This window comes from Anopheles coustani, chromosome 2 (assembly GCF_943734705.1).
Source record: "Anopheles coustani chromosome 2, idAnoCousDA_361_x.2, whole genome shotgun sequence".
Lineage (NCBI taxonomy): Eukaryota > Metazoa > Arthropoda > Insecta > Diptera > Culicidae > Anopheles > Anopheles coustani.
This window is the reverse complement of record NC_071289.1, coordinates 298,574-323,727: the sequence shown is the minus strand read 5'-3', so window position 1 is coordinate 323,727 and position 25,154 is coordinate 298,574. Positions and strand designations below refer to the sequence as shown.

At 45.6% G+C, this 25,154-nt stretch overlaps 3 protein-coding genes across 3 annotated transcripts; 1 reads left to right on the top strand and 2 right to left on the bottom strand.

The window, feature by feature from the left end:
• Nucleotides 1–975: 975 nt before the first annotated feature.
• Nucleotides 976–1,877, top strand: LOC131267273 (uncharacterized). Its single transcript, XM_058270106.1, has 4 exons — nt 976–1,095; nt 1,159–1,294; nt 1,360–1,622; nt 1,716–1,877. The coding sequence occupies exons 1-4, from the start codon at nt 976–978 to the stop codon at nt 1,875–1,877; spliced, it is 681 nt and encodes a 226-aa protein (XP_058126089.1).
• A 454-nt stretch (nt 1,878–2,331) lies between these two features.
• On the bottom strand, nt 2,332–5,335 carry LOC131262658 (transmembrane protein 87A). The gene is made up of 9 exons (XM_058264710.1): nt 5,219–5,335; nt 5,005–5,065; nt 4,842–4,939; nt 4,617–4,787; nt 4,342–4,542; nt 3,998–4,281; nt 3,707–3,925; nt 3,375–3,646; nt 2,332–3,304 (listed from the first exon to the last, which is right to left on the bottom strand). Exons 1-9 carry the CDS (start codon nt 5,318–5,320, stop codon nt 3,084–3,086), a joined length of 1,629 nt encoding a protein of 542 aa, XP_058120693.1. The 5' UTR covers nt 5,321–5,335; the 3' UTR covers nt 2,332–3,083.
• Nucleotides 5,336–7,231: 1,896 nt separating this feature from the next.
• LOC131267155 (dachshund homolog 2) lies at nt 7,232–24,213 on the bottom strand. Its single transcript, XM_058269937.1, has 12 exons — nt 23,318–24,213; nt 18,579–18,605; nt 16,788–16,957; nt 14,707–14,920; nt 14,575–14,646; nt 14,205–14,281; nt 13,862–14,104; nt 13,521–13,784; nt 12,303–12,386; nt 11,702–11,848; nt 11,139–11,570; nt 7,232–8,644 (listed from the first exon to the last, which is right to left on the bottom strand). Exons 1-12 carry the CDS (start codon nt 24,211–24,213, stop codon nt 8,514–8,516), a joined length of 2,757 nt encoding a protein of 918 aa, XP_058125920.1. The 3' UTR covers nt 7,232–8,513.
• Between the last annotated feature and the right edge of the window lie 941 nt (nt 24,214–25,154).

Genomic DNA, 25,154 nt, shown 5'->3' with positions numbered 1-25,154 from the left:
AATGGATAAGGAAAGCATGAATCGACACAAGAGAAAACTTAACAGTAGAAACCTCTTTCCTCCGACACACCGAATTTGTGGGCACCGAACTGGTTTTGAAAACCATATCAAACTACTTACGATAACGCGAATGAATCATTTTAATATTCGAAAACAATATCATAAATTCTCCAGAATAATATCCGTGTAATGACTCGACACGCTCGTAGATTTTCTACCGTTGTAAAACGATATAAAATCATTTTCTTACAGAATTTGTTATAAAATGGTACTGAAAAACTAATAAATTTTAATGAATACAATGACTGTCGTTTTTCCATAATAAGCCCCATGTTGCACAATATCACATTATCCGCATTCATTGTTCTCAGTACATGAACTACGAAAAATACCCGGTTTCCATTGTATTTGTGTCTTAATAAGGACCAGCTAACGTGTAACTTGATCATCGGTCATATAGCAGCACGTCCACACGTAACGAAAGAGGAAATGAAGAGGCAAAATGGACGAAACGTCCCATTTGAACAGCGAAGCCATGTGCTTGTAGAAATGTAGGTACAAACCGCTTAACTGTTGTTCAGCCATCCAGTTGAACTGCGTCCAGCTTACTGCCCAGAGCTTTGTTTTTGTTGTCCTCGAAATAAGCATGACTCTAGTGGATTTAGTGGAGAAAAACTATTGTTATCCGAAAGTATTTGCAGCTGCTATTTTAACAAACGACGGGTCAAGTTCGAAAACGGTTACCAGTGGTTAGAAACAAAATGAAATGTGTAAACTTTACTCTGACAGTTTTATTGATTTGTGGAGTGAAAGGTAGTTTGCTTACGTTAAGGAAACAGTTCGATAAAACCATCATAAAACCACAAACCATTAATTTTATCCCCAGAACTATGTTTTACTCTCGTGCTTACCGAACTTCGGATTCCGTGGCAGGTGGTTGTTAACAGCGACGCACTTCTGGAGTGTCAATTCGATATGAATAATACGGAACTTTACGCAGTCAAATGGTACAAGGATGGACACGAATTTTTTCGCTACCTTCCACGGAATAAACCTTCGAAACAAATGTTCCTCCTGCCGGATGTAACAATCGATGTAAGTGATGTAATTCTATGATTTCATTCAGAGTGAGAGTAATTTCCTTCCGTAACAACACAGCTTCAAAGCTCGGAGAAAAATCAGGTTCTTTTGAGAAATGTAACGCTGGCTTCGGCAGGAAAATACAAGTGTGAAGTTTCTGCAGAAGCTCCTGCATTCCTGACTGTTTCCGGTGTTGGAAATATGAAGGTTATCGGTAGGACTGCTTCATTTAAGGTGACTAAGATAAGGAACTGTATTCATTTGTTCACTTCTTGCCAGCACTTCCCGACGCAGGGCCAACCATTACCGGTGCCAAGCCATGGTATCATGTAGGAGACGAGGTTCGGGTGAACTGTTCTTCCGGTCGTTCCAAACCGGCCACAATACTCAGCTGGTATGTAAACGACGAACGGGCAGCGAGCGATATGCTGCAAACATACTATATGACCGTGGACCAACGCCTTCGACTGGAAAGGACTATTCTGAGACTCGAGTTCAGAGTTCAACCGAAGCATTTTAAAAACGGCGAAATGAAACTAAAAGTATGTTGAACCAAGGAAGCCCTAAAAAGGCAACCCCTCAAGCGCGTATAACTTTCTATCTCTCCTTCTATCTTGTTTACTTTACCTTCTAAGTGTTTCGCATTTCTGGGACATTTGGATACACTAGCCAGCGAGAGTAAGGAAAGCATGGACCAGTCGAAGCGTGATGAGCCAACGACGTCCGAGTCTCGGCTTGATCTGTGGCCTCATAACGTTTTCCGAAAGGAGTTGGATACTAAACAGGGTATGGATTAAACCGAACCGATAATTGGTTCAGTAAATTTATTTATTATGAAATTTACTCTCTTCTCCTTGACTGTAGTTTTGAATTGTTCTAAACATCTTCATGACCCGATCAATATTATGATTGTAGCCACGATGACAGTGCTACTACTAGCATAACAATTCGTGCCCGGAACGTGGTGCATTAATACTTCATTCACATTGTAAATAGTATTAATTCCAAGTGTCAAAGTTTCAGCAGAACTTCTTGCGGATTACAATTTACTACATAAAGCTTGTATTGTTAATGAAATATAATATCCATTTGCAATCGTTTTGGAACTGATTATAGAGACGAGGTTGATGTCTTCGCTAAAGAACTGCACACGTGACTAAATTTATGTTTGCTACATCAACACGTAGGAAATTCATATTTTTTTAAACATGTTTTAAATTGAGAACATTTAAACACACTAGTTAAATAAGAGATGTATGTATTGGACTATTTTATTTCATTTCAAATTTCGATCCTATCCCGCGTTCGTCACCGAAGTACGTCGGGCTGTTTACTTTCCGATAAAGGACATATTCTATTGTACCTTAATTTTCCATAATCTACTGGTCCAAAAAGACATCCACGTTACTTATTAACGTTGGTGTAAAAGCAAGAGTCATAAGTTATGAAGCATAATTTCCTAACAAAATCATGAATCTAGTTTTTATAAAGACTGTTCTGTTATCTTTAAAATAGTTTCGCTTCCTCACCACATCAGTTGATAATGTCGCCTTACTTCGGAAAGAAAAACGTGTTCCTTGGTAATTAGAGAATAAACTAAAAGGAAGCAAATCACATGAATAATAAAACCTGTCTTCGTCACCACAACCTCTTGGCTATGGTTCCAGCGAAAGAAAATCTATTCTTTGAACGGTACTTCCGCGTGTTGCTCATATCCATTCACTACAGATGTGTGTAAATGTATCGTTTGACTAGTGCCGTTCGAAATGGTATCACTTTTAATTAACTTCACCTTTTTATAAACGTGGACATGTGCCAGGAACGTGGGCTCCTGACACGCAAAAAGGCCGCAACCTTGATTTCTTATTTTTATTCAGAACGAGAGCAATTTGTTACGAAATCAGTATGAACTACCGACGGAGACGCAGGAATTACCTGGCAAGCTTATTTGACTATTTACTATTTAACGTAGGAATTAAGGTGCAATAATAGCTTGTAGAGTTCTACTGCATTTTGGAGACTTCAAACTTGGTATTGATAATTTCTTCGTCCGAATCCAAAACTGGAAGGGCTGCGTCCGCAATCGCTGCTGGTATGTTATCCTCGACCCATCGCAGGTTCTCCTCGTCGGTGGTGGGGCTCTTGGCGTTCGGTTTGGGTGAGTTGCTTCTGGCACCACGCATTTTTACTCCATATGCATCTGATACAAACTGATCTTCCTCTTCTGTAAGAATTCAAATGGTAAAAGTCGCGCGCGTTTCTATCTACCAACACAAATTGTACAAAGACCTTACCGTCATCTTCATCTTCTGGGTTATCAAGCAGAGGAGTGAACGCGTATCGTTGATTGTTGTTAGTTGGCCGCCATAGAATCATGATCACAAGCAAAAGAGTTGAGAAAAGAACGTGCCAAAATGCATCATCCACCCAGAGTTCCTTCCAGTCAGTCAGACATTCGGCGAAACGGTGTACTTTTATCGAATACAACATGAATACCACTGACGCTAGCACAGCAAATATAAGGGTGTTGGTAAAATGTCGGTACAAGGACAGTTTCACCATGTTTCTATTGAAAGAAAAAGCTTATGACAAATATACTGGAGGTAAGTAGAATAGATTGACTCACCTTCGCAGTCTTAATGTTCGCGTAGTCTGAACAAGGGAAGTAAAAATCCACCAGCAAATTGCAGAATCAAGAACTGCTAGTGGTATACTGGCAACCAGTATTTGATTGCTAGGGTCGTTCTTAGTATGCATGATCCGTAGGAAACTTTCTACGCAGGCCAGAACTAAATAAAGCACACCTGTTCCAACCACTCGATGCAACATAGGACCCAGGCGTGGTCTATAAAAAAACATATGCAATGAATAGCGGTAACGTTAAACATGCATATTCAACCTCTATAGAAATACTTACTTCACGATTCCGAAGCCAAGCGAAACGATGATCACAAGCATGCGTGCCAATGTCCTTTTTCCACAAGATACCCATTCAGCCAACAGCACCATTCCTTTCACTGACACTCCAGTGGAATTAATGCTTTGATATTCGCCGTAAAACATAGCCTTTTCCAACATTCCAAGCAAGATTACACCACCAATCCAAAATTGAATGCGCAATAAATCTCTCCATTGCAGAAAAGAGACGGTCAACCAAACGATTCCGAGCAAAACGTACACCAAACACATGGCTCCATAGAACTGCAAAGAAAGATAAATCGTAAGAATAGGATCCAAACGTACGTCAAGAGCCATACGCACCGGAAGTAGAGGCCAATCAACGGCTGAGAGATAGCCACTAGGCCGCTTAATTTGCAAGTGTACACTTGCCGTGTAATCACCCAAAGCGTCCAGGTCTTCAGTCGCTCGAACCGCTTCCTTATCTGCTGGCTCGATAAGAATTGTAAAAATGTACAGTCCATCTTTGCTAACTGTAAAAACCGGTCGTTGGTCATTGTTTAGCTAAAATGTAGATCACGCGTTTTTGATTATGTATACAATCTGACACATTATTATAGAAAGTCTAGAGTATTTACCGGTCCACTATTTCTCCGGGACGGTGACGTATGTGTCTCCTTCGAACCAGGGAATTCTACTTCAGGGATTACGATATGCTCATCGTTGCTACAGCGATGAACATAATTCTTAGATTTTAGCTGGGTAACATTATTTGTTGATGGAAACCTTTCATCTTGAAGCAGATAAGACTGAACAATTTGTCATTAGACTCACATACCACTAGCAGTAATCGATAAACTTACGTAGCTCACGTATTCCTGCCAACATTTCAGTTCCCGCAAAGTCCAGGAAATGTTCACACGTAATTCTGGCGCGTTACTTTGCGCCGGGTCACAGGTAACTAAAAGCAATTTACCAAATTAAAAAACATACACTAAAATCCCAATTATCGTTTAAGCTTCATACCCTGCAGAAAAATGCTGAATCCCTCGTACAAAGATTTTGGAATAGGAATATACGTGAGGCGCTAAAAATGATAAGCGAAAATTAGTCATTTAGTTTCGTTGCCATGAGCAATCTCGATCTCCTGTTTTCCAATGTACATAGTCCCGTGAGCTGCAAAACCAGCTGGCTGTAAAAAGAACAGTTCCCGACCTGTTTCTTTACATTCGCTACATACCTTTGTTAACACCAAATCCCATTTGCCTTGTTCCGGAAATCCAACTGCAGTATTTACACATAAAAATGTGAAAAATAATCGCAAGTATAGCGGCACTCTCATCTTGTTGTCACGACACATTTGGTAAACAGCAGATTGGTGTTGGCAGAATCGCGATTCGGAAGACCCGAAGATTCACACCCTACACCGATTCCAAAGATTCGAATCTTGACGGATTCTAAAGATTTCATTCGAATGGGACTTTATTTGATTCGATTCTGACTTGATTCAAAACTATTTTAATTTGACTCACATTGAGTCGAATTAGTCACGTAACGAGTTGATCTGGAGACAATGTGATTGATTTCGATTTGCTCAAAACGAACGCTGGGTAGAACGAATTGGACGTAGATTGAGGTCCACGAAGTGACAATGATTCAGACCAGGACCTGATTTTGATTTTTACTGCATTTTAAATAAAACTATCACTCTAATTTTCAATGCATGCGAAGAATATCGTTGCCTTACGTTAATAGATTTTCATGATCAACAGAACTACTTACAGCGGAGAAGCTCACTACCAATGGAAGTGTGTGGCACGTTTTTATTACGGAACAGCGAGTTGTGATTTGATGCGTTTGAATAAATTCAAATGATCCATAATACGACGGGTTGGGATTCGGATTCGCAAATCTGGATCTCAAAATGGATTTGAATCAAAAGAGTCGAATCCCTGAAGGGATTTCATTTTCCCACCACTACATTAAATTGGTATTGGAAAGGTTCTTCAAACATAGGTTCCACCAAACGTATCGCTACGCATAAAAACCTTTGTCACATGTTTAAATTATGTTTAAACTAAATAAAAATTAAAAATAGACTAAAATAGTCAAGTTATGCGACACTTTACACTGCATTTTCACATTCATCCTCTCAAATGAACGATCTTTTTGAAATAATCAACTTTGCTTAAGAAAATATATTTGCGTTTCAAAATACGGAACGGTGACTCAATCCTACATGATGGATCCCTTTCATCTAACAATAAAATTATATAACACTTTATGGATTAGAGAATGATTCATATCTTTTAACTGACTTTTTGAGTATCTGTAGACTAGTAATATTCCCATCAAAAAAGGTGAGGTAATTGAAAAGGTTTCCGAAATATTTTCAAATGCTGTTGAAATACTTCAAAATATTTCACAGAATCCGAAAACATTCAGTTCAAATAATTTCATTGGCCGTTGGATCTTCAAAAAGATCCTCAGGCATTCAGAGCATTTTCCAAAACATTAAGTCAATTTTAAAAATATAAAAGGATATATTTCTTAATAATCAAACATTAACCAACAATCTCTTTTAAATCTGAAACTTAATTCTACATCTGACCTTTTCCAGCGGGACATCAAGCAAGCAACAAAAGTAATCGAACCGAACGATTATTTAATAAACCTAAACCCAAACCAGCGAGTGGAATAAATTACCGAACGAATCTCCTGACAGGTGGAAAATGTTTCCAACTCGTCACTAATAGTTGCTTTTTCTCATTGTACATGCTATGTTTCCTACCGGTTTCCAAAATCATCTTCATGTTCTCTGACGGTGGCACAAAATGATCCTTCTTTCTCGGGTCCCAGTGTCGCCGGACACGACGCCATTTATGCATATATTATTGGCTGACATGTTTTACCTCCGGATGATTTCTCGGTCCGAAAAAATGACCGAAGGCTTAGCGCAGGTTTAGCTGACTTCGAATTCGAACGACAAATAGCGTTCGAATAGCGACAATACAAAGAACTCAAAAAATACCAACGATATCCTACCCAGTGCAACACATATTGGAGATACAATACCTACACACGGTCATGTGTAAACTCAACCGAATGACGTTGCTCCCTATGATAGCGACCATGATAGTTTATCGTAGATGATGATATAGAAAATATCGAATATTTTCGGGATTTCCAAATTACAATTGCAAGATAATATTCGCAATATTTATTTCGGATGTTTCACAATTTGACGCAATGCTAATGAATACAGTTTTATTTTGTGATTTGTAGCACATAGCACATTTCATATTGTGTATTAAAATACAATTATTTAAACCTAATGCATAACAATAAGCTTGCATAATTTAGAAGCAAAATCATTCGTTGCGAATAATCAAACAGTGTTCCACTTAGGGCAACCGATCGTCTAAAACCCATAAATAAAATATAGAAATAAATAATAGCACGACTAAATGTAAGTCCATTTTCATACATACACCTATTCATGTTGTAAATGCAAACTAAAACCACGGATAATATTATCCTTATTACTTCGTTATGTACACTATTAATTTTGGGATATAATCCACACCCTTTGCCGTATCCTTGACGCTTTCGACAACATCTGCATCGAAACATAAAAAGTTACGAAATTTGTTTATAAAATGTTTTCCTGTCTCGAACGATTTTTTTTCTTTGTAATTCAAATTTCACCTACTGTTATCGGTTACCTATCGATGATAGTCGGGCTTCATGCACAGTTTTGCCTACCGCACGCAGTTAATTTTTTTTACAGATCTAAATACTATGCGATGCCAATAGTTATTCATAAGTTCACTACTCCCATTACTATATACCAGAATGTGCCTGTGTGTCAGAAGCTTCTTGCTACAGCAACACCAAGTATCGTTGGCCGTCCTCTACTCCCTACAAATGGGGAAAGTCGTTTATACAAGTCCTTTGAGATGGTTTATATGGTGTGTATGTGTGTATGATGTTGATAAATTTGGGTGACGATTCAACAAAATTGTTCGTCGTATGGCTAAATATTGCGACTGTTCGAAGTAATCGTGCGATCCCGTCGATCGTCCTGGACAGCTGATCAAAATCAAATCGAATCATGTACACCGATGAGATCTGACTGGTTTCAGCAATGCCTCTCACATCTACATTTCTAAATATATCCTCCAAAGTGGCTCTGACTTGCTGCCATCACCTCTTCCTACATTTATTGAACATTCTTAGTGTGTCACACAAGTAAAAGCTTACAAATGACTTCCTATGTAAAAGAATGAATTTTGTTTGACCGATTTTGTTTATTACCATTGTCAATCAATACTGCATTATTAATACTCTTCCATTACATGCTTCAATAATCACTACATTTTCACATCCTTCGTCTAACCCGGTAGAAGTCCATTCCTTCAGCCGTCCCATGCAGACCGATCTCTTTTTTCTCAGTGTAATTGCACATGTGTTACGTGATACCAGTACGATAGTGGTGTTGAAAATGTGGTTGTACAGATTAGCGTTAATTTGAACTAAGTGGCACTAGTGTACAGTACGGAATTTTTGTAGTAATTCGAGCGATCCTGCAGCGGTCCCTTAACGTCACCCTCCACAGCCTGCTGGCGCGCCTTCCGCTCCAGTTCAAGCTCTTGGGCGAGTGATTCTGTAAAATAAATACAACACACAAAGATAAAATGAGATAAAATGACGCCAGGGGAGAAACACACGAATAATGCAAGAAAAGAACCGATCCCGAAGCGAAAATTCAAACAAACCCACAAAAGAAACCTAACAATATTTTGCGCAAAATTAGTTCCTTTTCCCAAAGTTGTGTTCTTTCGCGATCCTTTATGATTTTTTTTTTCCTGTTACACATCTCCCGCGGGCAAACCGCAGTCTCTTTCAGATTTTCCATTTACCCAGCCCGCGTCGTTTTGGCCTAGTTCATTGCCGAGGGCTCTTTCCTAGTATCTTTGATGGAATGTGATACTTTTTTTAAACGCTTCTGCGGCGATTATCGCCTGGAGAATTAAACTGATTTGCCGACAATAGTAGAATGTGTGGGTGTCCCTAGCACAAGGGCAACGCGACTACCCTCCGTGACATTGTGTGGAAAATCCTGTTGTAAATCCGAAATAAGCTGCTCCGGCGTGGCAGGTGATCTCTTCCCTTCCCCCTGCAGAACCGGAAACAAAACCCATATCCCGTGGCAAGTATTAAGAAATTAAAACCGGAAAAACCTCCACCTCGGCCTCCGCGACCCCTGCTCGGAACACGGAACGAATCGCGTCACCAGGCGTCACTCGAGGCAACAGATAGTAGTAATAAAAAATTCGGAAAAATTGCTCTCCAAGCGCACCCAGGGAAAACTCATTCTGAAGCCCACGGATAGAGGCGAAGAAGCGCGAATCAAGAAACACCTTCGGAAGCGGCACCATCCAACGTGGCGACCGTGGCTGGGGCCACAATTTGCTGACTGCACGGTGCCCAAAATAAATGGATCATCTCGTAGTGTAGCGTGAAATTGAATCAACTTTTTTCTGTTTATGATGTCTCACTTGCGATATCATAGCCCGCACTGGGCGCACCATCATCGTACCGGAATGGCGAAGAATCACAAGTGAAAAAAGTTTCCATTTTTCCATTCCCCCCTCGAAGATCTTAGGGACGAGCACTTTTCCTTTTATTCCACCACACTGCTCGTACTTTCTTCTTGCCAGATCCTAAGCCTTAAGGCAGGCGCCGCATGCGATTGTCGGATTTTGCAACTTATCCACGGGAAATAAAAAGGATACGTCGTCGACCATCGTACTCCCGAGCTACCCGTGCTTAGAAATGCATGAATTTACTGCGTACTCAGGCAGCTTTTCACTTCTTGAGCTCGACGCTGCCCTTTTACGCCCTACGTCCCGTTTTCCCCGGCGTACGGAAATTATTTGCCGAAAGCAAACCACTTTTTCCCGTATTTCTTTGCACCTTCGTTCTGCTCCCTTTCCACCACCCCAAGGAGAACCCCAGCTGCCATCACATCCCCTGCTGCTGCCGCCATCGACAACCATAACCATTATCTGAATATAATAACACAACGAAGCGAGGGCATTGCGCGAAAACGCGAGCAAGGAGAAAGGCACACAAAAGCGGGAGAAAAAATGAATAAATTGGATTATGTTTATGAAAAACATTTAATACAAATACTACCCACACAGCGTCACGGCTAGGAGGTAGTTGAAAGAGGAAAAGAAACGAACCGAAAAGACCCGCTCGTCGCGCATTCCTTTTCTACGAAAAGTCACTAAAAACGTAACAACGAAAGAACATTTATGAATGCATGTTCTTCATCAGCATCAATCGGGCCTGGCAACGGTAAGGACCAAACGAAGGAAAAGGGAAACTCACCAAAACGGATAGAACAGACCAATTTGCTTTGTTTTACTTTTAATATATATTTAAATTTTTCATCGACCGAACAATGTTGCGATGTGCCCGAGAGCCCTACGTCCTGCGGGCAATCGGTGGAGGGAAGGTGGGGCGCCCGGAAAACTCCTTGAACTAACTTTCACCCAGACTCGGGTAGGGCAAAAGTGGAAGCACATTTCAGGAACCGAAAACCGATTAGAGGAGCAGGGAAAACTCAAGCCCCAAGCAGGCGACTCCGACTTTCCCGAACGCCAAAGAGTACTTTTCCCGCGCGCGCGTTTTCCGTTCGCGGGAATGGAGGAGAAATAAAATAAATAGATTGATGTAAAATTGCAAAATGATTATGAAAATGGATCTAACTTCGTTACGGCGTTACGATTGACATCATTATTGTCATCATTTGTAGCGAGTCGAACGCGACATTTTCCTTTCCCTCCGAGTTCCCTATTACGTCGCCTGCTTTATGCTTTCGGTGGCCACTTTAAACGTCGTAGCGCGTTTTGTTTACGCTCATCCCCGTGCGGAAGCCACCAACGAGGGTGGGCACAGAATGGGCCATTTGGTTGGGTAGGCAAACGGCAATTGCAAGGTTCACCGGTTTTCAATAGCGCTGATAATGCAATTTGGCAAATTTTATGAATGCACGAACCATTTGCATAACGAATGTAGAGTGTTGAGTGTCGAGTGTCTCCGCGTGGCTCCTGCCACGGGATGGAGGTCATAGCTCAAACGGTACTTACCGGAATAATTCTGCCAGAAGGCTCCGGTGGCCATGATGTCGAGCCCGGGATAGTTCCAGGACTTGCCTTCACTAATTTGCGGCTGCGAAGGTGACACTTCCTGGCTCGGACGTGACGAGGACGACAGGATCGGTGCCGGGCTGCCCTCCTTCGAGTAGCGCTCGGACGAGGAGGCTCTTCGTTCCCGCTCCCCGAGCTCCCCGCGATGCCTTGCCTCTTCGGAGCCGCCACCCCGTGACTCCCGGTTGCGGTCCAACGCCGACGCACCACCGGATGCCTGCGGATGATGGTGCTCTCGCTCACGTTCCTGTCCTTTATCACGTTGCTCTCGTCGTTCCCGGTCGCGCTCCCGCTCCTTGTCCCGCTCCTTCTCCCGCTCAGACTCCCGCTCGCGCTCCTTCTCGCGCTGCTGCTGCTCGCTGGTGATGTTTTCTGTCGTGGGAAACGCCGGGAAAATCGTATCACGTCGCGCATCGTCACAAGAGGCCACAGATAGCAGATCACCAGCGTCCGCCGGTATCTTGTCGCCCGAAAACCACTGCTCCTGCCCTTCCACCACTCACCTGCAATGATTCGCAGTGCTTCGGCCGGTGCTCCGGATGCCTTGATGATGTCCTCTAGCTGCACACGCCGCTTGCGCTCCCCGTCCAGGCGCTCCTGTATCTGCATCCGTAATCGCCGCTCCTTCTTGAACCGTTTCTGGTACAAAGCTGCGCGCGATAAAGAACCGAGAAAAAACACAAACACCGTCCGAAACCGGTGGTACCACGTTACTCAATTTGATTAAGTTTCCAGCCGGAGACGGTTTAAATTATGTGATTTATGATGCTAAATCGTTGACGAATTTCATCAATCATTTCGAACCCCGGGAAGGACTCGCGCTCGCGCCGTGAGCAAAAGGTATAAAAAGGAATCAAAAAAGTTAAACGGCTGAACGGTGCTGCAAAAACCAAACCGTCAGATCACATTTCACACACAAACACACACACGCAGGCGCACGGGGATAAAATGGGTTCGATTTGGACCGGCTTCGTCGAACCAATTTTGAGTAAAGCCCACCGAAATGGTTATAATCTACCGATCAGACTGAAGGGAATTTTGGCAATGGAAATGAAAAACGGCAAAAAAAAACCACAACCATAATGAAAAAGGCACTGCTCTTACCTCGGAGTCGCTTTTCATCGGCCAACTGACGCTCGAAGGAATCCTTCACCTCCCGCTCCCGAATCAAGTCCATCTTCAGTTCGGCTAAATCACCACCACAATAAACGCGCGTAAAGAGAAAAACATATACATTTTGGTCAAATATAATTAAAACCCTCTTCGACGAGTGGGGCTTCGGGGCCTTCTTTCCCATCCCGCGTCAATTCAATCCGATCCAATGCCCTACGACCGGCTCGTCAATATAGTATTTTTCTAAATCAAATTCGAACTAATCGGAATCATATCGATCATCGCGCGAAAATGCCCGGGCGCTCGAAGGACGCTCGATCAACGCCGAAAATGCATCCCAAAGCATAATCGAATACTCTAAGTTCCCTCCTAGGCTCTCCCTCCCTAGCTCTTCCTCTTTCTTTCTCTCTTTCTTTCTTTCTCTCTGTCTCTCTCTCTCTCCCTCTATTTCTTCCGCGTCGCTAAAACGCTGGGAAGGGATGGAAAATGATAGGTTAATTCGCGTAAACATGGCTTTTTACGATAAAACAACTGGCAAAGATCATTATTACCGGATCAAAGAAACTCTCCCCAATCCTTCGGTCCTTTCCTAGCAAGGGTTTCCCCTTGCGGCACTACCATCCACCCAGCTCACCCTAAGATAAAAATTGATGAATTTCCAACCCGAACGGCCACTTATGCGCAGTGGAAAGATGCATCTCCCATCCGTCGGAATGGCCATTCTGGCCGCTCGCAAGGGCGTAGCGAGCGGGGGAACAAAATGGAAAACACATTGGAATTGAAATCAAGTATGTGAAGTGGTCGCGATCCTTCGGTGGAATTCGTTTCCTCTCCCAGGGGCTTTTGACCGGTATGTCTGTGTGCATGTCTCGGGCTGCTCCTTGAAACGAACCCCCGAAAAAAACGAAGGCGCAAAATCGATAACAATTATCTTTAATTATGGGCCCATAAAGTGAAATCGTTTATCTACGTTCGTATTAATGCACAGTCCGAGCGTTCGCAGATCGCATCGCATTGCGTCGTCTCGCCATCCGGCCCTCGAAGGACCCTGGATAACTGGAACGGCCGACAAACACGCCTAAACATTCAGATTGATCTCAATCGGGCTCTGCCCTCAATCGTTTGCCAGGACGGACCCAAGTTGGTTGGATGGATTGATCGATGGATGATTTGTCGCATACTTCGAAGTCAGGTTTGACAAACACGTACCTTTCTCGTAGGATGTCTGGCGCTCCTGCTGCCGGGCATTATCCGCGGCCACCTTCAGCAGACCCTGGATGTTGCGCAGTAGCGTCTCGGTAGAGGAGATGGACGGATCCTGGCCAGTTGCCACGGCTGCGCCCACAGCGACCGACGCTGCCAGGCTGGAGTAGTTGAGTGCCTGCTGCCGGTGCGCCTCGATATCCTGCGGAACCGGAATCGGAACGGTTGCCGGCACCGGCGAATGCATGTCTCGTTCGCAATCGCTGATGTCTGTCGGGAGCAGAACAAGGGGGAGAGTGAAGAGGCCGATGTGAGGATTGATTAGAGTAAGAATGAATGTGAACTACCTTCGTCCTTCTCGATCGGTTCTTCCGTGTCGGATATGTTGGCTTCGCTCATGTTTTCGTCCTCCTCGTGCACGGACGGTTCCGGCGAGTTCGGGTTACTCCGTTCGCTGAGGGCGCGGCTTCCACCTCCGGCCCCGCCGCTTCCACCGCTAGCGCCACCGCCTCCCGAGTGCTCGCCAACTCCGGACTTCGACAGGTTCAGCGCCGGACTCTGGCCATTCGGCGATTCGGCGAGAATGGGACCTAAGAATGATGCGGAGCGCGGAAGGAAGGAGGGACGAAAGCGTAAGCATAAGCTTTAGCATCTTTTCGAGCGCTGCTCCCCATTTCTCGAACGACTTACCGCTGCCCTGCGAACTCAGATCACGCGGTTTGTGGTCAACGTTTGGTGTCCTGTCATCGCCCCGCTCCTCGCGCAGTCTATGCTCACGCGATTCATACGACGACGAGGACGATGACGACGGGAACGAATGGGAGAATCCGGGAAGAGAAAAAAAAGGAGCAAACCAGGGAGAAAACGTATAAATTATATGCAACTTCTCTTCCCGGCCCGGCTGCGATCGATTTGTAACCGAAGACAACTGGCACGAGTGAACATTAACATTGTTTATTTGCAGCCCTTGAGTCCCGGCGCTTTCTGTTCGATGTTTGGGGCATTCCTTTTCTCTATTTGCTTGCCCTCGAACGCACGTGCATTGAAGTGTGCTACTCACCTTTCAAGGTGCTTCACGATGTCCTCGTAGGCAGCTCTGCAATTTTCCCAAAGCCCGGCGGAGTGGTGCGACCTGCGAATGAGCAACTGACTGGGTTCAGGGAGTTTTGTAACCGGGTACGACACAACACACCTTGCGATCGCCTCCATGCCCGGGATGTTCTGGCCCTTGATGATGGAGCCGTCGGGCCGCGGGATGCCGTGCGGGTTGACGCCGGGACTGATCAGCGGATGGCCACCGGCCGCCTGATGCGGGTTCATCTGCATGAAGGGTATGTGGTTCAGGTGCGTCGGTGGCGCATTGTAGCCGTTTGCCAGCAACGGCGATTTGTCCAATCGCGGCAGATCTACGGAGCAAGGAAACACAGGAAGTGCCATGCCATGTTAGTCCACGTTTCGTCTCTCGTCCCCGCCCTGTTTGCCTATACTTTGGTGGGTGAGTATTGTTGTATAACTATTATCCAATCACCTTTAAAATTGAACCCGACAGAACCTGGTCTTTGATCAATCGAAGCTTGGCGCACTGCTGGCTCTGCCCAAAGCCGACGCACATTCTTTCGCATTATGATATTCCGCTCCACCATACAGCTAGCCACTTCTCTTGCCCTCGATTCTTCCCTGCAACCCCCGTTTCTTGCCCTGACCTCAACATCCCGAGCAGCAAGCAGTTCCTTTCATGTATAATCATTTTAAACGTTTCCAGCTGTTATTTATTATTATGTGTTTCTTTTGCCGTTGCATCTGCATTCGCCGCTTTCTTCCGCTCGACTTGCTGGCCGCACCAAGTTCTATATTGTGTCTCGTTCTACGCTTTTTTCGCAATGTTTCTCCTGTTCTCGTGGGGAGCATCGAAGCTTTGGTGTGCCACTAATGTTTTTCTGATGTTTCGCTTGCCCGATCGATTTCACCCAGGTCGATTCGGAACTTCGGATCCGTATGAGTCTCGCCTGGAATGCGTGGTTTGATGCGTTCCTTTCCTCCCCTGCCAACATGGCCCACGGCACAGCACCTTCTCGCCGTTTCGGTCCTCAAAATCTAATATTAACATAAATATTTTGCAACATCGGCAAAAATAATAGCTGATACGATACATCCATACCCACGGCGTGCCCCGTCTCGGACAATTATTTCGGATTCTTTTTCATTAGGACTTTCAATCCATCACAAGATGCAGCAGCTCTGCTCGTAAAATTGCAATACATAGAAACATATTTTGATTATGCAAATTATAAGTATACCACACATGAATAAAATATGCGTACCCACTATATTGGCCGTGCTGGCCGTGTTGGAAGCGTTTAGCATTTAGCTCTCTATCCACTCGATGGAGTGTAAGAACCGACGATCCCTAAGCTTTGAAGGGTCTGCCAGCCGGTAATGTCATGCATGCTGCATTCTATTCCACGATACGACACACAAAATTCATAACGATCTGTTATTACTATCATTATGCGGCCACTCGCCAGACACTGCAGACGGTTCCGAAATTCGTCCATAATACCGTGGGCTAAGATAAACGTTTTCACTATACCGTTTATAAAGTTTCAGTAATAAACCTGAATAAGCTAACCAAGTTTGTGCGAAACTTAATCGGTGTTATCTTTATTTCATTTAGTTTTCATTGCGGTGAACCCCCAAGCAGGGCAAGTTAACAACAATCTGTTTTGTACTGGATGGTAGTATACAACATACAATGTACTCAATACACTGTAAAGTATGACTAAAATGAGAAAACTCATATTTTGCACCAAGTCTATTATGTTTTGGAACCCCCCTATTCATGTCATAGACTGTTTGGACTTTAAGCAAAAAGATTAAGCAAAACAAATCTGTTAGAATTTCTAAATTGATATTTCTAATGCAAACTGTAACTGATTGCAGTTCATAAATCTTGTTCTTGCGCAAGGAAGAACTCACCAAAACATTCTACATCGGTTTGTGCTTCAGATACATTTGAAACGAATAATTAAATATGTTTCCGCACTTTAAATTTGTAAGCATCCTCAAATAACGATGATATAGTTACTTAAGTATTTATAAAATTACCACCCATCTATCGCAATGGGATAAACATCTATGCAAAAGGGCAACAAACAGGGGTGACTTCGGTTGCGAACATATTTATGATCCAAACTTACATCTATACTTCCAGCGATGGACCAACCAAATAACCGAATAGCAACAGTAAAGGATCCCTCCCCTAGGGTGGCTTACCGTTAAGGTGTCCGTTCTCGTACACGAACTCCCCGTTGTCCAGGCGGTGCTTCTTCAGTTGCGCATGGTGCTGCATGTGCGACGTCGGCATCGAGAGTCCTACTGGGCCTCGCTTCGGCGGTCTGCCGGGCCTGGAACTGTGCGATAGCAGAGAGTTACTGGAGTTAAGACTGGGAGATTGTTAGTACGAAATTAGAGACAATTTACGGTAACTTGGTTTTACTTTTTAGCAGAAGAAGCAGGCCGTTCATTTCCTCCTTTACTTGTCGCTCTACACCTACATATCTCTCCCTTTCTCTAACTCTCAGCCCTGTGCTTCAGCGCCCCATCAGTCTGTCAGATTGCGCCTTTAGAACCCGCTATTGTCGAACACATCCTCGAATCTAAGATGATCGCAATCGAGTTGGGTTATTTTCTGTCACGCCCACGACGGAAGCAGCCTTCCACTGCCAACACAAAATAAATCTCGGAACTTTCTCCAAGTGAACGTGCGAAACCTGGCCTAGCATGTGTAGCCACTTCCTAAGCACTCGTCCACCTCCTTCTCAAAAAGCTCTTGCACAATCCAACAACGCCACACAGAGAATGCCTTTACTTCGACTTCTGTAGCTGTTTTTGGGCGCTGGGTTTCTTGAACGTCGTTTCAACTAAGCAAGTTTAAATTAAAAAAGACTAACGTATATCGCCTCCCTTCGCATTTCGTAGCGCACATTCGTGAAACGTGCATTAAGAACTTTTTCTAAAATACCACTACTGACGATTTATGATTTCACGGCGAAAGAAAAGAGATAGAAAAAGATGATCCGACGAGCTGAAGGCGCGCGGCAAGATGAACGAGCGGGAGCCAAGCCAGAGGAGCACGGGAGCAGCAAGTACTTGTAATTGTAGGTTGAAAATTGATTTATGCATTTTATTATCTTTATACTTTTGTTGTACGAATGCCTCGGAGAAGTTGGCGCGCGAGCAAACGCGCCGGTGTAACTTATCGTGTTGCGAACGAAAGCAGTGGTGACTCGTGATTTATATCGAGGTGCAGTACAACAATAATTATATTTTCTACAAATTAATTTTCCAGCATAAATTTTCCATTAGATCCTTTTATCCGCTGCCTTTTCTCCGGCACAATTCATTTTCCCCCACCCTGATTGCGCGCCCGCCTCGGTCGTTATTCAATATTCAGCAAAATCTTCGCGTCCGTCGCTAGAAGCCGCTGCAGACGAATTAAACAAACTTTTCCTTCGATACGATCGAAACGAAGTGAGCAGCTCCCTGTTCTGCGGGCGGAGGCGAACCTCTCCCCTGGTACATCGAAAGGGATGCAATCCAATCCTGGCGAGAGTGAGTGTAGAGTTGGGTTGCGATTCCTTCGGCTCGAATGGATGATTCTTGAACCACGCCACACTCGCGGACACTTCGCGGTTCGACCGTGAGTGCGCATCCAATTGGACGCAAATCGCGGCTCGTGGAAGCACGGCAAAGGCCCAAAGGGCTCTGCCCTACGCCGTACGGCATTTTTGGTGCATCCGACGACGAGTCGACGGCTGAGTGCATCATGCTGGCGCATAAGTGACATACCTCCGAACGCTACCTACTCACGAAAGGGGGTGAAAAACCTTCACTTCAGTACGCTTCCGCTTTACCTAGCACTTTGCTAGGACAACTGCTCATTCCTGGAGAGTTTTCGGTTTGGTTTTCTTGTTTGTTTTTTTTTCTTTTTCGCTTGCCTCGCTTTGCTTTGCTTTGCTTTGCTCATTACAATTTACAATACAAACGCACATTTGGAAGGCATACCTCTCAGGTGGCTTTATGGACAAGCATCTGAAATTAAACAAAAAGAAAAATCATCCATTCATTGAGTGAACTTTTAACAGGCAGACTAGCTATGATTTTACAATGTGTTTTTTTGCACTAAGGTAGAAACAATCATAAAAAAAACAATCAGATGTATACACACAATCAAACAAAACAACACAATCACATTTATCATTCGTCGGCTCTCAACATTCCAACTATACAAATACAACGAATGCGTATCACGAATGAACATCACGAAGGTACAATGAAAGTCTTAAATTGTAGCATTGCCGGTAACAATGGCTCGACACGCTATGCACGCACGCACGCACGCACACCATGTCGCTGTCGATTATTAGAATCATAAATGCATATCAATCGTCGTCGCCAAAGCACACGGTCGCAATGTTTTCCGGACTCCGATCCTGCTCCCGACGTGTGTGTGTGTCCACTCACGCGTGCCCTCCTCGTGCCCTTTCCCACCCAACAGGCCAGACCAATCCATGATTGCATGAGGTGTAAAACCGCAAAGCTTGTGGCGTTTGTGGTTTCATAGCAACGAACGGTCGATTATCAAAAGCCAACTAAGACGCTGGCTGCGTCTTATCGGGGCAGATCCGATTCCGCACAAGTGGATCCCACCCGTTCTTCCCTCTTCGGTCTTTGCGTTTTACACGCCGATTTCGGTTTGGCCGTCGGATCGCTTTCCCTCGCCCGTTTGGGCGCCCTTCTCGCTTTCGCTCGCTTTTTCATCATCAACACTCGACTCGAGTGAAGTGTTGCTTCCCTGTTGGGGCCGTCGTCTCGGGAGGTAGGGTGGGAGAACAACAAACAGGTTATGGGCGAACTGTTGTTCGACATCGATTCGCAATAAAACACGCCAAAAGAAAAACCAAGGGAGACGACGACAATGATGACGACGACGACTGGTATTGTTAAACGATTCTTTGTCATGTCCCGACCATTCCCGGCACGAAAATGTGATTCTTCCCCCTCCCGATTAGCGTTGCCAGCCCTTTCTACTTTTCCTGCCCCGATGCTTAATGGCAGCATATTTCGGTTTGATACCTACCAAAGACACCCAGCCCCGTCGTCACCCTGTCGTGCCATACTGGAATTAGCTTCTAATGTCTCACGGTTCGGAAAGGATAGGAAAATCTCTCGTCCTCAACCCGACCCAGCCGACGGGCAGTCCGCCTTCTCGAGCCATCAAACATCATGGAAACCCGACCAAGCTCTACATGTGTACAACTTGCCTACTGCTATTCTATTAATTCCATGAGCATTATATTCATTTTTTTCCTTCCCATTCTGGCGCGTTGTGTTTTCCGTCGTGTGTTTGCAGTTCCGCGACACATAGCATCAGACACAGGTGCCGAGTTGGTAGACAGACCGCAAAAATTCAAGCTAGTCTGCCTTTCTCTGGACCTACGTGTCGCTTGCTCCAACCGAGGACATTATAAAAGCCGGAAAGTACGAGTCACGGAGCACATTTTATCGTGTACACCTCCCTGCACTAGTTACACGCAACATGCACTAACGATGTTTATGCTGTACCAAGTTCTTGAGTTATTATGAATAATTTCATTCATATCAATTGAAACAAATTTCGCTTCCTCGCACACACACACACATCCCGCTCCGCCCGGCCAGCCGAACAACTTTAGCATGGTCGTCTTTTCTAGTATGCAGGAAGCCCCGGGAGCGATATAAATGTGCTGCTGGCGTTATGTGTGTATCGCATAGCATCGTAAATTAAAATAAAAAATATATATATATATATATATATCTGCACTTTTCACGTAACATCGTAGACCGGCAGTTTGGTGTTATCGTCGAGCGCCTTACGGACATCATTTCACCCGGATTTCGGAATATATTATTTGGCCAATTATGCTACGAACTGAAATGGAACACATATCCGTACACACATCGGCATGACGAAAAGGCATTAAAAATATCGTCCCGAACGTTGGCCATTCGCCAACACTTTCAACACGCTTCACTCATGAGAACAATTAGTGTTACATTATTCCTTCGGTTTTGGCAAGGAAACTAGCTTGCAGGGCGAATAAAATATGTTTTCATTCACTCGTACGAAAACCTCATTATGCTACATTTTCATTTTCTCAACGCATCAGCTCATAGCGAAGGAACTGATAAATAAATTATGTCCTAGATTAAAGCGCAACACACAGAAAATAGCATCGCTGGGTGAATAAAAATGGAAACCCCCTTTTAAGGGAAGAAAATAAATCGAACTATGTGAGTATGAGCTAAATGTGTCCAACAAGGACCGAAACGGAGCAATCTTTGAGCCCCTTCTTTACCGTGCAAACACATCTGTCGATACATGTGCAACATTATGTGTAATGTAGCGATCATAATCGAGAATGACGCGCGCTTTACACCTCGCGCACCCAAAAATTATTGTTTTCGTTTGAGCAAACCCGTCGTCGGTACGGTTCGAACGGATTTCCAATTTTCCGCCATCCTCCGGCCAGGCACCCATGCCCTGCGCCGTAGCTTCGAGATATTTAAATCTCAGCCCTCGTAAGCACAATGTATCACACTTTACGCACAAACACGGTGCGCGCCCCGTTAACGACAAGACGGCAATTAACTATCCATCGACGCCACAAACATCCATTACGATTCGTCGAACTTCGGATCATTAAAATAAGGCAGATTCCGATGCAGTCAAAAGGACGCGCTGGGGTGGGTGAAGCGGAGTAGGGAGGCTGGTACGCGGGAGTACGGGACAGCCGCTCAAAAATCACTGATTACCATTTCTTGCCCACACTCGGCGGTGCCCCTCTTCCCGTTTCCCAGCTCTGTGGCGCACGGTAGTGCCTCGATTTAATTACAATCCGAACCTTTTAAATTAACTGGAACTAATGCCTAAATTCGAAACGAAGATTTCAATCAGCACCGTTGCTGGCCAAGAGGCCCCAGTCTACTCTTTTTCCCCAGATTTACGACTGACAGTAGTCGTAATTTAGGAAAGATGCTGTTCATTACAGTGTCGATTCAGAGGAAAATCCATCAATCATATCTTCTGTTTCCCGGCGCAGGTTAACGATAATTACACAATGTATGCTAGGAGAGATGAGCTCTCTTAGACCGGCATGCCGAAGCACTGGTTCTTGGTTCGCGATTCGCACCACACTCCTCTTGAGCCTTGACGGTGGCAACGACGACGGCAAAGGCCTCCGAGTGCCACCGTATCACAAAAGAAACAGAACTCCATTTCCTGCCACAAGCCTCCGCGAAACTTGGCCTCTGTGTCGGAGCAATAACACATGCCAATATCAGTTACCTGCGCGAGATGCGATTCGAAAATTACTACATTCGCTCACCCAACCCAGCACTTGTTTCTCGCTTTTCTTCTTTGATCGCACCCTACTACGATCACGATTCCGTTCACATTTTTCCCAGTCGCGGCCGATCATCGATACTCCGTTTGTCGTCATCGGGAATGCTTTATACAGCCAGAAGGGGAAAGCACCAAGTGCTTACTTTCTTGGGCTGGAATGTGGGAGCTCCATTTTACACAGCATCTCTTCTCGAGATCGGTATGGGAGTTCTTCCGTTGGTTTCCGATAACTTCGCCAACCTCCTGCCGGGTTACTATATCGCACCGCCAACCCTTTCCTATCTCCTGACCGGGAAAGTGGTTACAATTGCAACCACCGTCCCAAAACCGCCCTAACCCAAGATGTTATGCAGCTCGGAAAAATGTCCGCATGCATTACGCTGAAGGGGTTGGAAGTGCATTAGCCTGCGCCTTCCCTTGCCGCTCCAAACCGCAAACTATTTTGAGGCGTTCGCCATCGGAATTGGTTTCCAAACTCAGGCAAACCGGCAACTGTTCCAGTTTTTCCTTTCCCTCCAGCTCCAGTGGAACTGAGAGGGGATGGCACGGCGGGAAGCCACTGGTTACCGATGGCTTCCTGCGGGGCACAAACAAGGGATTAAAAGATAGAAGATTTTCCGCTCCAATGAGTACATTTTTGTAAGTACGGGAGGTAATATTTTCCTCCGGTTTGCTTTCATTTTTTTAAACTCTTTTTACGCTTCCTTCTCTCTCTCTCTCGTTTCCTCAATCTCCCTCCCTCTCTCTTTTTTTGTTTGTCCAAAAAAAGTTTGCACATATCGAGATGGACAGATGGGAACGGTGTTTTCGGGGTGTCTGGGACTAAACTTTTAATTGGTCCTAGCTAGCAAAAGGAAACCACTCATTGCGCAATCTGGTTGTCGGCGAGCAGGGATGATATAACTTATTCCGACGTTTTTTTTTTGCTGCAAGTTTCACACAAAACCAACACACCTCTGGGAGATAATTGATGGGTTTCGCGAGGTCTTGTGTGTGTGTTTTTTTTTCTCTCCGTTCTTTCGAATGCAAACCAAATAAAAATCAACCGTATGCAGCCGAACGTGTCCTGACGGAAAAGTGGTGCAAAATACAATCAACATGCATTTGAGGAAAGTAAATAGTATAACAAACAAACACACAAACTTACACAGGTACGAGTACATCAAACCAAACGATAACCGATGGAAAAGTGTCCTGGCGGAATTGAAAATCCCTGATCTTCACGCAAGATGCTGACTGATCGATTGTAAACCGTCTAAACTAAACCATCAACTACGATCTACGGAAGCGGGCAACGCAAAAGCGGGCTACACAACGCTGGCTACGCGAACTATGGATGTAGATGTGCGCTAGCACTCACCTGGCCGTCGTGCAGTCTCGGTAGAGCACGTCGAAGTCCTTGCAGGACAACAGCTTGCAGCGATTTACGCCGGGCTGGATGGCGCCAAGCCCACGCAGGATGCGCACCTGCTCGACGTTGCACACGAGGGGCACGATGTCCAGGCGCTTCAGCTTGGTGTAGACCGTGTGCAGGCCGCCGACGAGATGCTTCAGGAAGAGCTCAAACGCCTGCGGCAGGCACAGCATCGTCTCACCCTGGATCATGAAGGCGGCCACCTTCTGGCCGCGATAGTCCACCAGCTTGCACTCGTTGGCCGTGGGGTCCGAACTGGAAATGGGCGGCGGGCTGTTGTACGACCGGGGTGGCACGTGGTGGTGCGCTGCGGCCATAAGATCGAGCGGGCTGGCATGGTGCATGAAGGAGTTCAGCAGGCCCAGTCCGTGCGGGGGCAGGTGCGACAGGCTTTGGGCCATCCGCGGTGGCATCCCGACCATGCCGGCCATGCTGCTCGGCGTGGAGACGTGCGGCGGGCTGAGCGGGTGCGCCAGGTGACCCATCATCTGGGCCTGGGCCCCGGCACTCAGCGGACTGGCCGAAAGCTGCCGCCCCGATCCGTGATGGTTACTCAGCGGCCCAGGGCCCCCGCCGCCTCCGGCACCGCCTCCCCCGCCGCCGCCGTTGCTGTTGTTGTGGCTGTTGAGCACCGGGCTGACGGGCGTCGGGGTCCGCGTCTTGTCCAGCGGGTGCGGGTGAGAGTGCGGATGGTGCGGATGCGGGTGATGGTGGGTGTGGTGGCCACTGCCACCGTTGTGGGTGTGCGAGATCGAGGGTGAAATGTTCTGACCACGGGAATCGTTCGACGAGGCGATGCTGTGATCACTGGCCGTGGACGCCGTATCCATCGCGGAATCCATCACAAGCCGTTACAAAAACGCTCACACGTTCACTTGACTGGACACAGTGACACTCCTGGCCTGACCTGGTGAATTCCTAACTCCTAGCACACAACTCTCACAACACTCAATCCTAAATCTGCACGGGAAATGGTGATCGTTGTTTTATCATTGCGTGTTTCAATTCGAGTGTGTTTTCACTGCAACATTCGGTGCAACCACAAACCACGAAATAACAAAAAATAACGATCAAAACGCCAACACTTTCCACGAACAAGCCGCGCAAACCGACTCGACACTTCGGTAATTTACTCACACACACACACACACACACACACACACAGTTTGCACGGCGCCACACGAACGGAAGAACAAATGACCGGACGGTCACTTTACACTGCGAAAGTATCTTCTCACTGATCGCACTTCGAGCTAGCCAGCACGGCCACTTGCCAGCCTCCGCGATGGCGATGGCAGTAATCCCAATGTCCCAAAACGAAACGCACCCAAAAAGGCAACGCAACTCGAGCGGCGAAGCGACCGAAGCGATGACGGCCAAACACACCAAGACGAATGACGATTTGCGCTGGCCACTGATGCTCAGCCCTGGTCAAACCAAGCAAATCTTGCAATTCCCGTTCCCGAGCAAGCGTTTGTATTTTCTTCACTCTCCTCTTTTCGTTTGTGCGTCTCCGTTACGCCAGCCACGGCTTCCCTTCACTAACACGGCAGGTTCAGCGACAGCGCGAAATTACACCAACCAGCGGAGACGGCGGCAGCAGTCGCTGGACTGACTCCCATCCAGAGGCAAAGATTTTATTTCCCGAGAATCACACAACAAACGGCAATACGACTCTCGAGACGACTCCGACAGTCGACGACGCTGCAGCAAAACCGACCAGAAAGGCAGCCAGTCAGCCAACCAACCAGCCGACCAGCAAAACCGGAGGTGAAAAGTATTC

Excerpts from the sequence above, each read along its gene's own strand:
- LOC131267273 (XM_058270106.1), top strand. The coding sequence starts at position 976 with ATGAATAATACGGAACTTTACGCAGTCAAATGGTACAAGGATGGACAC. Across the intron at positions 1,295-1,359 it reads TGGAAATATGAAGGTTATCG|CACTTCCCGACGCAGGGCCA; the intron begins GTAGGACTGCTT and ends ACTTCTTGCCAG. Across the intron at positions 1,623-1,715 it reads ACGGCGAAATGAAACTAAAA|TGTTTCGCATTTCTGGGACA; the intron begins GTATGTTGAACC and ends TTACCTTCTAAG.
- LOC131262658 (XM_058264710.1), bottom strand. The coding sequence starts at position 5,320 with ATGAGAGTGCCGCTATACTTGCGATTATTTTTCACATTTTTATGTGTA. Across the intron at positions 4,788-4,841 it reads GGCAGGAATACGTGAGCTAC|TCTTATCTGCTTCAAGATGA; the intron begins GTAAGTTTATCG and ends CAAATTGTTCAG. Across the intron at positions 3,305-3,374 it reads CCCAGAAGATGAAGATGACG|AAGAGGAAGATCAGTTTGTA; the intron begins GTAAGGTCTTTG and ends GAATTCTTACAG.
- LOC131267155 (XM_058269937.1), bottom strand. The coding sequence starts at position 24,213 with ATGGATTCCGCGATGGATACGGCGTCCACGGCCAGTGATCACAGCATC. Across the intron at positions 14,282-14,574 it reads ATCGTGAAGCACCTTGAAAG|ACTGCGCGAGGAGCGGGGCG; the intron begins GTGAGTAGCACA and ends GCGTGAGCATAG. Across the intron at positions 14,105-14,204 it reads TCTGAGTTCGCAGGGCAGCG|GTCCCATTCTCGCCGAATCG; the intron begins GTAAGTCGTTCG and ends CATCATTCTTAG.